The sequence below is a fragment of the Vombatus ursinus genome, unplaced genomic scaffold (genome assembly GCF_900497805.2).
Source record: "Vombatus ursinus unplaced genomic scaffold, bare-nosed wombat genome assembly UNPS02014778.1, whole genome shotgun sequence".
NCBI classification, from domain to species: domain Eukaryota; kingdom Metazoa; phylum Chordata; class Mammalia; order Diprotodontia; family Vombatidae; genus Vombatus; species Vombatus ursinus.
The window spans coordinates 8,835,127-8,851,671 of NW_020954556.1; the positions used below are offsets into that span (position 1 = coordinate 8,835,127).

The window sequence follows — 16,545 nt, forward strand, 5'->3', positions numbered from 1 at the left end:
CACATACTTAGCACCATGAAAGCCACTTTCAACTTCCTTTTCCATCTCTCCTTAATTATAAGTCCTTCCCTTCATTCTCTTACCCATCTTTTACCACCAAAGTTGGTAAAAGTGAAAAAAAAAAAGTCTATCATTGCTTTTCCTAAAATATGGTACCAGAAATGGAAATGAAAAGGGAGGATTCAATTCATGTAAACTTATATCCTCTTTCAAAAGAAGAAAATCTTTGGGAGATACTAAAATCCTATTCTACTTCTTGCCACATTTTTACCCAAATCTGGATTGTACAAAACTTGAGGACAGACTATAACTGTACACCAAAAAAGAACAATTAAAGAATGATGATATAAAAAGAGTAAAACCTCTTTTTATTTGAGTAAAAAAAAAGTAAAAATTCTTCCATACTATGTTTTCATTTCCAGGTTAATTCCTGGAATCTTTTTTAGTACATTTTCCCTGCAGAGACTGGTCAAAAAGAAATCATTTTGGGGTTTTTTTGGCCAAAGTAATTCATTAAATCATTTACTAAGACATGAAGAAGTATCTGTGTCAGTGGAGGGAGAACCTATATCAATAAAATTCTAGATCTTTTGAAAAACAGTATTTTTAAATGTATATCTATAAGCCTATAGATTGTTATCTTTTCAAAGAAAATTATTTCATCTTTGAAATGACACATATTGGAGGCAACGTCTCTTTGAACCAAAATGGTAAATTAATAAAAGTGATGCGAAAGAATAAGTTCACATTTAACTTGCAATATCACTGCTCATAATTCTCTTATAAAAGTCAAACATATAAAAAACCAAATTTTACACCATTTTATATTACTTACCCCTCGTCCACTGCATTTTTTCTCTATATCACAGTCATAGTTCAGAACAGAGGCACTTACACATTGGAAATTTCTACAGATCTTAAAAAAACAAACAAACATATTCTTAATTCAAAGAAGTATTCAATTGTTAGAAAGCATCTAAGAGTCCACTCAATAAATGAAATTTTTTGGATTACCTTTCCATCATCACATTTTGTGCCTTCATTCACCATGCCTGGATCAGGCACATCTGATCCTAACTGGAAATCCACACCTGAACATGTAGTGCCCTTAATTGAAGTATGAATGACGGCAGGGACAATCCCAAATACAGGCAGCATACCTAGCACATTTTCACACTGAAGCTTTCCACACAAAGCATTCCTACAAAAGGAACAGTAATGTATATATATGATATTCCATTAGCATGCTGTATAGATATACATATAAATGATGGGAGTGGCAGCTCTGGGGCTTTTTAGGAAGTAGTATTCTCAACACAGCAGTTCTCAAAAAAGCTTTTTTCAATCAATAAGCATTAAGCAACTAATAGGCTGTTAAGTGCTCAGGATACAGAGACAAAAGTAGAACAGTCCACTGGAAGTTACTACTTATCTGGGGTAGACAACATGTACAAGGCAGACAGATATAAAAAAGGAAGGCACGAGCAACTAGGAGATCAGGAAAAGATTCATGTCTCCTCCAACAGACGGCCCCAACACTCTTTCTTGTCTTCCATCTCCTCTTGACAACTGAATCCTTCCCTTGTGCCTACAAACATACATACTCATGTCTCCCCCATTCTCAAAAAACTCACTTGATCCTTCCACCCCAATTAACTAATGTCCACCATCTTTCCTACTCGCTATAGCAAAACTCCATGAAAAGGCTGTCTATAATAAGTGCCCCCACTTTCTCTCTTCTCATTCACTTCCTAATCCCTTATAATCCAACTTCCAATCTTACCATTTTACCAAACCTACTTTCTCTAAAGATACCAAAGACCTCTTCATTGCCAAATCAAGCGTCTTTCTTCATCCTTACTCTTCTTGAATTCTCTGCAGCCTCTGACAATGCTGGTCATCCTCTTCTTCCTGATAACTCCTTTCTCCCTAAGTTTTCAAGAAAACACTCTCTCCTGGTTCTCCTCCTACCTATGAGACTACTCCTTTTTCAGTCTCCTTTGGTAAATCTTCATGCAGGTCATACCCTCTAAATGTAGGTGTCCCATAAGGTTCTATCCTGGGCACTTCTTGTTTCCCTCTATACAATTTCACCTGGTAATCTCATCAGCTATCATGGATTTAATTACTGATGATTCTCAAATCTACCCATCCTGCCCTAACCTCTCTGCTGACCTCCAATCTGTTACCTCCAACGGGCTTTCCTCTATACCTGGAATGTTCCCCCCCCCACAACTGATTCTACTGACTTGCACAGTTTCTTTCAAGTCCCAACTAAAAGCCTTTCCCAACTCTTAATTCTAGTGCTCTCTATTAATTATTTCCTTGTATATAGCTTGTTTGTACATATATGTTTGGCTTGTTGTCTCCTCTATTAGACTATAAGCTCTTTGAGGTCAAGGTTTTTAACCTCTTTTTGTATCCCCAGTGCATAGTGCCCAGCACATAGTAGGTACTTAATAAATGTTAACTGATAGACTAATGCAGAAGTGGTGTTTGAACTGAGATTTGAAGGAAATTAGGGATTCTAAGGGGCTGAGGTGAAGATGCATTCTAGGCATGGGGGATAGCTACTACAAATGCAAAGTCAGGAGAAAAAATGTTCTGTATAAGGTACAGTGAGAAAGACAGAATAGCCGCCTTACTGGAAGAGTTTAATATGTAATAAAACTGGAAAGGTGGTTAGGGCCTGTTTGTGAAGGGCATTAAATACCAGAGAAGAGTTTATTTTATTCTAGAGATAAGAGGAAACCACTAGATACTATTAATAAGGGAATAACATGGTCAGACCTTTCCTTTATAAAAATCACTTTGGCAGCTATGAGGAAAATGAATGAGAATGAAGAGATACCTCAATCTGGGATACTAATTAGCAAGCTATTACAATAGTACAGGAAAGAGATGATAAAGGACTTAACTAGAGTGGTAGCTGTGTGAATACAGAAAAGTTGTTGCGTCTTCTCTGACTCTTCCTGACACCTTTTGGGGTTTTCTTAGGAAAGATACTGGAGTGGTTGGCCACTTCCTTTTCCAGTTTATTTTACAGATGAGGAAACTGAGGCAAACAGGGTTAAGTGACAGGTCCAGGGTCACACAGCTAGCAAGTATCTGAGGCCAGATTCGAACGCAGAAAGATGAATCTTCCCAACTCCAGGCCTGGCACTCTATGCAGTATGGCGCCATCTAGCTGCCTTAGTGGAGAGAAGGGGACAGATGAAAAAAAAAAATGTAGAAGTAGAAACAACAAAATCTGGCAAATGCCAGGATAAGGGAAATTAATAATCAAGGATACATTAAGGTTGAGAACCTGAGTGACTGAAAAGATAGGGATATTCTTATTAGAAATTGGGAATTTTGGAAGAGGAGTGGGCTTGGGAAGAAAGACAAATGATTTTTTGTTTTTTAAATGTTGAGTTTCAGAAGCCTATTGAGACCTCTCCATTCTAGGGCAGCAATAAGCTGGATGTTTTACTCCTTCCTTCGCCTAGCTTGGTACTCCAAGACGGAAAGAAAGGTGATTCTCATCTCTCCTAACCAATACAATTGGTTCCTATACTAGATGATGGGAAAATTTCCTCCTTCTGTATCAGATATGAACAGTTTAACCAAGAAGATTAATAAACACACACACACACACACACACACACACACACACACACACACACACACGATGCACTTCTGTAGTCATTAGCCTGTAGATGAACATTAGCTATATCTTCCATACACATGTTACTGGTACAAGTCTAGAAACTTAATCTAAGTCTCTTTCTTCTGAAAAATTCAGGGCTAGACCTTCTAAAGTTCCTTCAGGCTCAAAAAGTCTGAAAATCTACTATATGTAAAGAAATACTGGTAGAATTACAGAATCTGGAATAGAAGTGACTTCAGAGGTAATCTAAACCAACAAGTATCTGAAAGAGAAGAGCTTACAGGGGAGCGGGTGAAGAGAGGATCGGGAAAAGACTGAAAAGAAAGGGAAAGGAAGGAAGCCTTATTTTGAAGGTGGGAGATGAATGTTCCTAGAGGTGAAAGGAGATGAGAACCTTACACTGGATAAGTCCTGGGGGTTTGGGGGCTTCAAAAGTCTACTTGTCCTGGGAGTGGGGGCAACTGGAACACCAGAAGGCAACTGGCACCTGGAGGAGTAGGAGAATATAGACACAAGAGATTTCCAAGCAAATGTAGGAAGAAAAAAAAAAGGTCAACAAGATAGGGTAGAGTAAGGGGCCCTACTATGGAGCGCTGTTCTCTCTGACACTTGCAACAATAAGGATTGTTCTAACAGTGAGGCACAATGGAAAAGGGGAATTCATGGGGTAAGCCCTAGAAGGCCATGGCAAAAAGCAGCTAGAGGGGATAACCTAGGATGGTTACCTTGGATGTTTTGATGGTATGAAGAATACAGAGAAAAGGGAGAAACTAGATAATTACAGGGGTCATGAAATCAGAGAATGCATATCTAGAGTAAACAGAAGGAAAAGAATGAATAAAGAAGAGAGTTGAGAGAAATTCCTTTTGGAAACAGGACTATCTGAAGAGGAGGAGAAGAAGGAAAAATATACCTGACTGAGAAGAAAAGAGAAGGGGAAGAAACACATAACCAGATAAAAGCATGGACAAAAGGAACTAATAAACAAAATCCTAAAAGGAAAGGGGTATAACGAATGAGAGGAGGTTATCAGGGGTGGAGAAGAGAACCAGTGGGAACAGGGCCACCTTAGAAAAACATTAAAGTAACTAAAGGAACAAAATACTGTGTTTATAGCAAAAAAGAAAAAAAAATCCTAACTTGAAAAAAAAGGAAGCAATTTTAGAGACAGATGGAAGGAAATATAAACCTAACTCTCATAACTTTAAATGTGAATGGATTAAACAATCTAATAAAATGAAAAAGAATGATAGAATGGGTAAGAAAACAAAGCCTTACTGCTTACAAGAAATACATTTAAAAAACAAAGACATACACAAAATAAAACTAAGGGAATGGAAAAAAAAAACAATTCCTTAGGCATCAAGTGAGTATGAAAAAGCAGAAGTTGCCATCATGCTATCAGACAAAGCAAAAACAAGCATTCAAAAAGAAAAAGGGATAAACAAGGAAATTATATTATACTGAAAGGAACCATAGACAATATCCTAATATCAGTAATAAATTAAACATTAGCATTCAAATTCACAAGGGAAACATTATCTGAGCTTCAAGAAGACATAGAATACAGTTGTGAAACAAGACTTTAATATCCCTCTATCAGTTTTGAGTAAGTCTAACAAAGATAAGGAATATATGGAACTGAAATAGTTTCTACAGAAATGAGTTGAAAGACTTATACTATCTTCTAAATGGGATAACAAAAAAAAAATGCATATTTTTAAGCACCATGTAGAACTTTTATAAAAACTCTCCCTGAACTATGGCACAGAGATATTGCAAACAAATGTAAAAGAGCACAAATAGTTAATATAGCCTTTATAGACCATGATACAATAAGAATAAAAACTAATTCAGGGACCACAAAGATACAATCCAAATGGAGACTTAACAATGAAATTGTAAATATTGAGTGAGTCAAAGAACAAATCAATGAAACAATTAATAACTATGTAAAAGAAAATGATCATAATGTAACAACATACCAAAATTTCTGGGACGCAGCTAAAGCAGTCCTCAGGAGGAAAATCATATCCTTATAATCATACATTAACAAAATTGAAAGGATTAATGAACTGAAAATGCATTTAAAAAATTTAAATGCCATCAAATAAACAAACCTAAAATAAGCATACAAGAGAAGAGAGTAGAAACTGGGGGGAAAATAGATAAATTGGGAACAAAAAACAAACAAACATAGAAATGATAAATAAAACTAAAAGCTGGTTCTTTGAAAAGTCTAATAAAATTGGTAAATCCTTGGCTAATATGATTAAAAAGAAAAGATCAGAAAATCATATTAACAAAATAGCAAATGAGCAAGGTGAAATCACAGCTAAGCCAGAAGAAATAAAAAAGGCACACAAAATAGTTTGTCTAGTGGCCAGAATAAAGAATAAGAGTTCTTGAACTAAAGGAAATTATAGAACACTAGCACCACCTACTGTCAAACAATACTCCAAGTGAAATATTCCACTTAATGTATTATTATTTAGGTAATTTGTGGAAGTAATGGTATACAGAGAGCCAGGCTCAGAAGTGATAAGATCTGGGGCCAAGTGCCAGTTAAATGACATTAATTCAATTGAATATATTTCTGAATCTCACATGGAAAATAATTTCATTCATCTTACCAGTTTTGACATTTTATACTGATTGCATTTATGATCAGTATAGTGTAATTTCGATACAACTATACTTTTAACATAACTTACTGCTGCAGTTTCTAAAAAACTGTCTTAATAACAAATAACAAATAATTAATACTGTCTTAATAACAAATTACTTACGTAGGGTCAAAGATCACAATTATCCTAATAGAAGGCATCTCACTAAAAATGAGACTTGAATAAATTCAATCATTTCTGGATCTACGTAACAAATGGTATTTTAAAAAAATCTCAATTTTCCCAAGGACCATTTACTGACATACCTTCAAAATATAAGGCCCCTACTTTCAGTTAGTCTACTGCCAAAGATTTAATGCGGCAGTTTTGCATTCTCACTTCTCTCTTTAATGGTTCATGAGGATCTTCTGAAACACTGAAATTGCAAACATAACCTCTGTTAGGTAGTAATAATATTATAATGGTATATTCTTCATCTAAGGACTACGGTCCTTCAAGGAAAGAATTTTTTTGGTATGCTTTCCTCAAATAATTATACACTGAAAATTTATTTCTACAGTTTCCATTTGGTAAATGCTGTGACTGGATAAAAATACTGTCAATCTCAAACTGCTAATAAGCATTTCTCCAAAGTTTCTCATATCCTTATCTATCTCTCCAACTTGGCTAGAGTTAGCAATGCAAAGAGACAGTAAATCTTTTTCAAGGCTTTGGAAGTTCTGCAGAAAAGTTCTCACTCTTTAAACCCTTTTCCCTTTGCCTAACCAGGCCACAGGGAAAAGTGAGCTTGCACTTACCAAGACATAGAACAGACAATGTGAATATACTCAACATAGCACAAATAAAACCCTTAATACTTCAAGTTACCAATACTTTTTTTTTTTTGCTCTTTTTTGTCCCATAACAATCTCCTTTAGAGGAGTCTTTGAACTCCTTTATTGTTGATTGTCCACATCCCATGACCCATGTGACAATCAGCTCATATGCCTCTTAAACAGAACTTAGCTCATTTAGAGTCCTCTTCTGGGGCTGGTGAACAGGAGGACTATGGGAGGCCTTTAGATAGAAACTTCAGGACCAAATTATTGTCCAGTCATTTCAGTCACATCTAATTCTCTGTGACCTCATTTGAGGTGTCCTTGGTGAAGATACTGGAATGGTTGGTCATTTCCTTCTCCAGCTCATTTTACAGATAATGAAACTGGTTAAGTGTCTGAGGTCAGATTTGAACTCAGGAAAATGAGTCTTCCTGACTCCAGGCCTGGCCCTCTCTGCACTATGACATCCCACCTAGCTGGCCCCAACCTGCTTTAGCAACAGCTGCTTTTCTACATGATGGTTCTGGTCCATCTCAAATTCACTGGACGAATTTCCTTCTTGTTACCACGGTTGTTGGGTGACAAAAATTAGGAGGCAGAACTATCTCAAGTTAATGAGAAGTTGATTGATCGTCACACGCAGCGGCATGAATACATGCACACAGACATTCTGTGAGAGACCACAAACTTCCCCTAATTGCCTTAATTTTTACACCCTTGATCAAACAACTCTGGCTTCTTTTCTTTAGTGAACATGGTTCTCTAGCTGAAATAACATTGCTGCAAGTCCTCTTCCTTATTCTGAAGACATTCTGTTTTCAAGAACATCCGGATGTTGCCTGTCATGCAATCCTGCAATTTATCAGCGACTCTATTGCCTCCCTTTTCTGTTTTACAATCTTGTGGGTCAATGTGAATTATTTTCCCTTATTTCCGTATTCTGTTATATTCATACAAAACTTAATATTTTTATGTCCTCACATATTTCTTGGGTTTTTATTGAATGCTACCAACACACAGATTTAGGTTCTGATTCTCTAATCAGTTCCAGGGTGACCTTGGAAAGAGAACCAAGTCACTGAACTCAGGTCAGAACTAGGACTTCTAGGTAATTCTAGAGAAGGGCAAAATCCCTGAGAATCATATCCACAACATACACCCCGGGGTTTTTTGGTCTCCTCTAAGGAATTTGTGGACCTACAGAATTCTAGGTGTGCATGTGAGAATCTCAACACAATCTAAAAATGGAAAAAAATACTTTATAGAGAAGAATCGGCAAAAACACAGATAGAAGAATTTATATATATTCATGACTAGAACCACTGTTCATTACTAAGGGAAGTTTCGGGAGTTAGGATATGTCACTACCTTCTGAGGGGATAGTCAAGTGAAATTACCAACCAGTTTTCCCACAAAACATTCCCCAGGATAGATGTCATAGAGTTCATTAGACAAGACCATTGTTCTCACTTGCTACAGCATTTTGCAAATTTTTGTGGAACTGTTCCTTTCTTGTTGGTTCTAAGCTGTTCTTTCATAAACTAAAGACAGTACTCCAGAACAGATGTCAGAGAGAATAAGTCAACTTAATTTGTTTATCTTTTATTACATCCTTGCTATCAGACAAATAAGCTTTCTGGCCTTCGGTTTCATCACTATAAAATGAAAAAAGTGGACCAGGAAGTGACTGCTGATGTGCCTTCCAGCTCCAAAGTGATGCAGCATGCATTTGCTACTCTCTCTGACGTCGCCCTTGTACCACAGAAGGGGAAAGGAATGGATGGTCAAAGCAACTGTGGCCTCTGCTGGCCTGTGCTCAGAAACACAAGCGTGTAAGAAAGGATGATTCTGAAAAGCCTATGTGCGAGGGTGACACAGGTGTTGGGTGTTTTGGTCATCGATCATAAACTGACAGACTCAATGTATCTGGCGGCCGACAGCTAAAGGACTGAATAACACAGAGAAAGTGCTTTATACACTAGCTATCATCATTACTGTTGCTGTTATTACTACAATTACTAAGAAGAGAAAGATGGAGACGGAAAAACATTTATTTACTATAATGAGATTCCATTCCAACAAAAAGTTTTAATTTCTGAGGATCATAGTAAAACACAGATAATGCTTATTTCAGAAGCTCATTCTGCAGATAAGGAACTTGAGACCGAAAGCTTTTAAGAGTAACAAGGTGACTCAGTATGTTAGTAGCAGAGTCAAAAATAAGACCTAGGTCTTCTAATTCAGTGATCTACTAGGCTACAGCTATTTCTTATATTTCTATCTCATTTTTGTTGTTCAAATGTTTCAGTTGTGTCCAATTTTTCACTCAACATTTGGGGCCTTCTTGGCAAATATAGTAGAGTGGTCTGCCATTTCCTTCTCCAGTTCATTTTATAGATGATAAAACTGAGGCAAGCAGTGGGAAGTGACTTGCCCAGGGTCACACAGCTAGTAAGAGTCTGAGGCCAGATTCAAACTCAGGAAAATTAGTCTTCCTGACTCCAGGCCTGGCACTCTATCCACTGTGCCACCTAGCTGCCCTCTATCTATTTTTACAATATAGCAAAAAATTTAAGCAAATTGCCTTATGATGTAGAATAAGGGGGAAGGGAACAAGCATTTATTAAGCGCCCACCAGGCGCCAAACTGTGCTAAGCACTTTACAAATATATATATATATATATATATATATATATATACACAAAATAAATGAAATCTAGTCTTTTGAACTCTAGTGTTAGGGTTCTCTGGAGCTAAAAGAAGAACTCTTGAGTACTGAATTAGTATTATAGAGGCAATGACTAGATTAACTCCCTTCCCATGCATCACTATGATTCTTACACCTGAAGTCACTTCATTGCTCACCAATAGGCTCAGCAGAATCTAAGTTCAATCAGCTCTTTACAGAAATTAAAGCTCTTTGGCAGACTGACCAGTAATTTCACTGGGTTGCATTCTTATTACAAAGTCTTTGAAATTGGTTGTGATGAAAACTGCATCACCCTGGAAGGAGTTTGATGATATATGTCTCTATGAAGCGAGGCGGGTCATCAGATGAGACATAATCCATCATTCGCCTACACTTAAGGGCTTTCCAACTTGGTAGGACAACTTGTATTACACTGGCACTGACTTTCTGAACATTGGGCCCTCCTAGTATTTCTCCTGTCTAGGTTACCAATTCTTCTATAAAACTCCTCCTTTGATGTGTCATCATCAGAAGGAGATTGACGAAAAAGCAAAATGACAAATGTTGGAGGCTGTAGGAAAACAGCCACACTAAAGCACTGTTAATTAAACTGTGAGTTGGTCTAGCCATTCTGGAAAGCAACTTGGAACTAATTATAAAAGTCACCAAGACACACATGCTTTTTAAAAATCCAGTGATGTGACTACTAGGAATATACTCCAAAGAGATCAAAGAAAAAAGGAAAAGGACCCTGTATGTACAAAAATGTTTATAGCACCTCTTTCTGTAGTATCAAAATACAAGAAACTAAGGGGGTGCCCATTTACTGGGGAAAGGCTAAACAAATTATGGTCTACGAATGCAATAGAATACTACACTACTGTGCCATGAGGAAAGATTATATAGACAATTTCAGGGGAAATTCTCACTGAAGTGAGAAGAACCAGAACAATTTATGCTCTAACAATATGATAAAGAAAAAAAACTTTGAAAGGCATCAGAACTTGATTAATGTGCTGACCAACAAAAGATGATTCTGGAGGCCCTAAGATGAAGCTCATTAAACAGAGGTGATGGACTCAGAATATATAATGTAGACAGACATTTTTCAACATGGTCAATGATGGAAAATGTGTTTTTTTTGATTAGGCATGTTTGTTACAAGGGTTTTCTTTTTATTTTATTTACTGGGGGTGGGGGGGAAGAGAAGGAGGAGGAAGAGAAAAATGCTCATAAATAGCTTTTAAAAAATACGCCTGATGGCAACTACAATGGCAGCCAAATAAAGATGAGCACGAAAGAAAGAGGCACAGATATAAGTGAGGCAAGGCAGGACAAACCGAGGGTAGTGGATAGGCTGGATGAAGATTTGAGAGAATACTGACTCACAGAAGTAGAACCACTTATGTAAGAAGATCTAGAACCTGATTTGGATAAAATCAAGCACTTCAAATCACAGATAATTTCTTTATACACTTCAAAAGGATATCATAGAAGCACAGAATTAGAACTGGAAGGTAGATCAGAAATTATCTATTCCAACCCCTTCATTTTATATGCGAGGAAACTAGAGCCTAGAAATGCTAAGTGACTTGCCCATGATTGCATGTGCAGTAAGTGTAAATCTGTGCCGGGCTTTGAACTGAATTCCTCAAGTGCCAGGAAGGGGTTCTCTCCATTGTACCATACTGCCTCCTCTCTACAAAGGGAGTTTACGAGGATTTCTTAAGTAAATCTTTATTCATTTCATTTTCCAAAAGAGAAGTGATGAGAAATTGAGTTTAGTTTTGAATATCATATTTTAGAAAAGTCAGTTGAGGTCAACAGTGATGTATATTCTGGGAAAGAAAAGACTTACTTGGCAAACAATCTCTGTCTTCAAATAGTTGTCAAGTAGAAGGATTGCACTTATTCTGCTAAGCCCCCCAAAAAAGAACGACGAGCAACAGGTGAGTGGAAATTGCAGAGCCAAAGATTTAAGATATGGAAAATCTAACAATTAGAGTTATCCAAAAGTGGAATGTGTTGCCTCAGGACATTAGTGAGCACCCCCTCATGGGAGGTCATTTAGACTGAGGCGAGATGACTACTTATTAAGATATTATTGAAGGGCATTCCTGTTCAGTTATTGAGTGGACTAGCTAGTCTATGGAGTCACTTCCACCTCACAGGTGGAAGACAGAGAGATAGAGAGAGATTCTATTCTCTGAGTGCCATATACCCTGTGAACATGATGCTTATTGTTACTTCAATCATTTCAACAAAAATTATTATTATAGACTTCTACTATGTGCAAGGAAGGATATGCCAATTTTGTTTTAAATTTCTTTTAGGATCGATATCATCTGTAAATACAGTTACAGAAAGTTAAGCCAGACAGTGGAGTGGACAGAGGAGTGGAATTTTAAAAGCACATTTTTAATAAGGTTCTTCTGGCATATGACCTTGAGCTTTAAGGTCTTCCACATTCCATCATTTCTTCACCTTTACTTACCCAGCGGAACATTTTCTGTATCCATTGCCATGGTAACCACAGTTGCCAAATCTGTCTCCTTTAGAGTTGACTTCAATAAAACAATCCTTTGGAGCAGCTTTTGCTTCTGAAATTCCAAGAAAAAAAGTGGTGTTAACCAAGAAATGAGTTTTTCCTGGAATCTCTCTAGAGCCTCAGTTCCCCATTTCCTAACTGCCGGCCAAATGTATCCTACTTTGATATCAAGGCTCAAACTCAACACCTCCTAAACTGGATTCATTTTCCCAGAATATAAGACTCTCCAAGAAAATAAAAGCTCTTTGAAGGGAGGAACAGTTTAGCTTTTATATTTAGATCCTCAGTGCTTAGCACAATACCTGAGGCATAATAGGAACTTAATGTTTGTGGATTAAAGAAGAAATGGAGAGAAAAAGGAACTAATAAGCAAACCCCTAAATGGAAAAGGGTAACAAACATGGATAAGGGATCAAGAGTGAGGGGAAGACAGTCAGGCGGAAGAAGGACACCTTAAAGAAAAGATTAAGGTAAAGTAACTGCAGGAATATAGTACTGTGTAGTAGAATGAGGGGAAAATCATAACTAAAAAAAAAAATCCAACATTAGAGACAGATGGAGGAAAATATAAACCTAAATCTCATAACTGTAAATGTGAATGGATTAAACAATCCAATAAAATTAAAAAGTGACAGATTCGATAATAAAACAAAACTGTATGATCTGTTGCTTACAGCAAATATATTTAAAAAACAAAGAGATGCAAAATAAAACTCATGGGATAGGGGAAAAAATTGACTATTCATAAAACGACTCCAAAAAGCAGAAGCTGCAATCATGATGACAATGCAAAAATAAATATTCAAAAATTAAAAAGAGATAAACAAGGAAACTATATTATGCTGAAAGGAAACATAGAAAGCAAACCAATATTAGTAATAAACTTTTATATTCCAAATGCCTTACCACCCCAATTCATAAAGGGGATGGGAAAAAAAATACACATTTCTCAGCACCACAAAACTGAGCATGTACAGAGATATTGTAAATAAATATAAAAAGGCAGAAAGAGTTAATACATCCTTTACAGACCATAAAACAATAAAAAACAGTAATTGGCTCAGGGACTATGAACAAAAGATAGACCAAAATGAAGACAACTATGAAATTATAAATAATGAGTGGATCAAAGATAAAACAACATACTAAAATTTCTGGGATGCAGCTAAAGTAGTCCTCATGGGAAAACTTGCATCCTTACAAACATACATTAACAAGATAATTTTAAAAAAAAAGGTTAGTTAACTAAATATGCTTTTAAAAAATTAGAAAGCCAACAAATAAACAAACCTAAAATAAGCACAGAAGAGAAGATGTTAAAAAATTAGAGGGGGAACAGATAAATCGGAAATAAAACCAAAGAAATGATAAATAAAACTAAAAATCAGTTCTTTGAAAAGACGAATTAAATTAATAAACCCTTAGCTAATCTGATTAAAAAGAAGAGATCTGAAAAACACAGTCAATAAAACCACAAATGAACAAAGTAAAACTACAATAAAACCAGAAGAAATTTTTAAAAATTATCATCAGAATATATGCTGCTAACAAAACCAAAAACACAAAAGAAATAGGAGAATACTTTCAAAAATATAAAATATCCAAACTATTATAAGACAAGATAGAGATCTTAAAAAAACCAGTCTCAGAAAAGGAAATGGATCTATTTGTAAAGGAACTACCAAAGGGGAAAAAAAGTCCTGGTCCTGATGAATTCACAGGAGAATTCTATCAAACTTTTAAAGGTTAGAGCCGTTCCAGATCTTACATTGTATTATAAAGCAGCAATCATCAAAACTACTTGGTACTGGCTAAGAAATAGAGTGGTGGATCAGTGGAATAGATTAGGTATGCAAAACACAGTAGTCAATGACTATACTAATCTACTATTTGATAAACCCAAAGACTCCAGCTTCTGGGATAAGAACTCACTCTTTGACAAAAACTGCTGGGAAAACTGGAAAAGAGTATGGCAGAAACTAGGCACAGATCAAAATCTCACATCATATACCAAAATAAAGTCAAAATGGGTTCATGATTTAGATATAAAGGCTGATACTATCAGCAAAATGGGAGAGCAAGGAATAGTTTACCTATCAGATTTATGGAGAACAGAAGAATTCATGACCAAACAAGAGATAGAGAACATTATGAAATGCAAAATGGATAACTTTGATTATATTAAATTGAAAAGCTTTTGCACAAACAAAGCCAATGCAACCAAGATGAGAAGAAAAGTAGAAAATTGGGAAATAATTTTTACAACCAGTCTCTCTGATAAGGGCCTCATTGCTAAACTATATAGAGAATTAAGTCAAACTTATAAGAATACAAATCATTCCCCAATTTGATAAATGGTCAAAGGATATGAACAGGCAGTTCTCAGATGAAGAAATTAAAGCCATTTACAGTCATATGAAAAAATGCTCTAAATCACTGTTGATTAGAGAAATGCAAATCAAAACAACTCTGAGGTACCAGATCACACCTATCAGACTGGCTAACATGACAAAACAAGAAAATGATAAATGTTGGAGAAGATGTGGGAAAATTGGAACACTAATGCATTGTTGGTGGAGTTGTGAAATGATCCAATCATTTTGGAGAGTCATTTGGAACTATGCCCAAATGGCTATAAAAATGTGCATACCCTTTGACCCTGTAATAACACTTCTAGGGTTGTATCCCAAAGAGATCATACAAATGGGAAAAGGACCCACATGTACAAAAATATTGATAACAGCTCTTTTTGTGGTGGCCAAGAACTGGAAATTGAGAAGATGCCCATCAATTGGGGAATGGTTGAACAAGTGGTGGTACATGAATGTAATGGAATACTGTTGTGCTATAAGAAATGATGAACAGGCTGACTTCAGAAAAACCTGGAAAGACTTGTATTTTCTGATGCTGAGAGAAGTGAGCAGAACCAGGAGAACATTGTACACAGTAACAGCCAAGCTGTGCGATGACTAATATTGATAAACTTAGCCCTTCTCAGCAATCCAAGGATCTAAGACATCTCCAAAGGCCTCATGATGAAAAATGCTATCCACATCCAGAGAAAGAACTATGGAGTTTGAATGCAGATAGAAGCATACTGTTTACTATTTTTTTTCTTCTGTTGTATTTTGTTTCCTCTTCCTGGTGGTTCCTCCTATTGGTTCCAGTTCTTAATTACAACATCCCTAATGTGAAAATATGTTTAATAGGGATGTATATGTATAGCCTATATCAGATTGCGCACTGTCTTGGGGAGGGAGGTGAGGAGGGAGGGAGGAGAAAAATTTAAAACTCAAAACTTATGGAAGTGATTGTTGATAATTCAAAATAAATTAATTTTAAAAATAAATTAATTAAAAAAAAAAACAGAACAGAACCCTGCATCTGGTGATTGTACCACCACACTCCTACTTTTTTAAGTCCCTCTTTTCCTTCATGGCCTGACAAAGTTCCTTCTCTCCCCCATGAAGGCTTTCCTGACTCCTTCCAGCCTAAAATGTCTTTTCCTCTTCAGAATTTTTATAAGTATTTTGTCCACATGCCATTGTAGCTTGTATCACACTAAATTTGTGTATAGGTTTGTTCTTCCCTAAGCTGACTGTTAATTCCTTAAGTGTTGTTCAGTTGTTTTTCAGTCACATCCAAATCTTCATGACTGCACATTTGGGGTTTTCCTGGCAAAGATACTGGAGTGGTTTACCACTTCCTTTTTCAGCTCACTTTAAAGATGAGGAAACTAAGGCAAACAGGGTTAAGTGACTTGCCTAGGGTCACACACCTAGTAACTGTCTGATCCTGGATTTAAAATCAGGAGAATGAGTCTTCCTGACTCCAGGCTCAGAACTCTATCTACCGTGTCACCTAGATCCCCTCCGTAAGTGTAGGGACTGTCAATTTTTATTTTTATATTTGCAGAGATTATCATGGTACCTTGCATAACAAACATTTAACAAATGTTTGTTGAACTGAATGAAACTTGCACAACTGCCTTCTACAAAAGTGGTATGCCTTATAACCAGCCCCTTCCCTAAGGCCCCAAATTGCACTTACTTTGTGCTTCTCTTAAACCTTTATAGGTCATTTTGCATGATATTAATTTGAGCTATGTCTCACATTTTGTACAAAATGTGTGCTTCACAAGAATAAGGCCTGCTATTTTATTTCATCTTTTGTTATTCCCCTAATGCCCAGCATGGCTTCTGCACAAAGGTGGT

General features: G+C 36.3%; 1 protein-coding gene across 1 annotated transcript in view; it reads right to left on the minus strand.

The window, feature by feature from the left end:
- Window positions 1–16,545, minus strand: part of ADAM9 (ADAM metallopeptidase domain 9) — a 110,239-nt gene that overhangs the window by 32,464 nt on the left and 61,230 nt on the right. Inside the window, exons 15-17 of the mRNA XM_027865196.1 lie at window positions 12,278–12,383; window positions 1,015–1,201; window positions 836–916 (exon numbers count right to left, since the gene is read on the minus strand). Of these exons, the coding sequence (XP_027720997.1) occupies window positions 836–916; window positions 1,015–1,201; window positions 12,278–12,383 (374 nt within the window). The remainder of the gene's footprint in view (window positions 1–835; window positions 917–1,014; window positions 1,202–12,277; window positions 12,384–16,545) is intronic.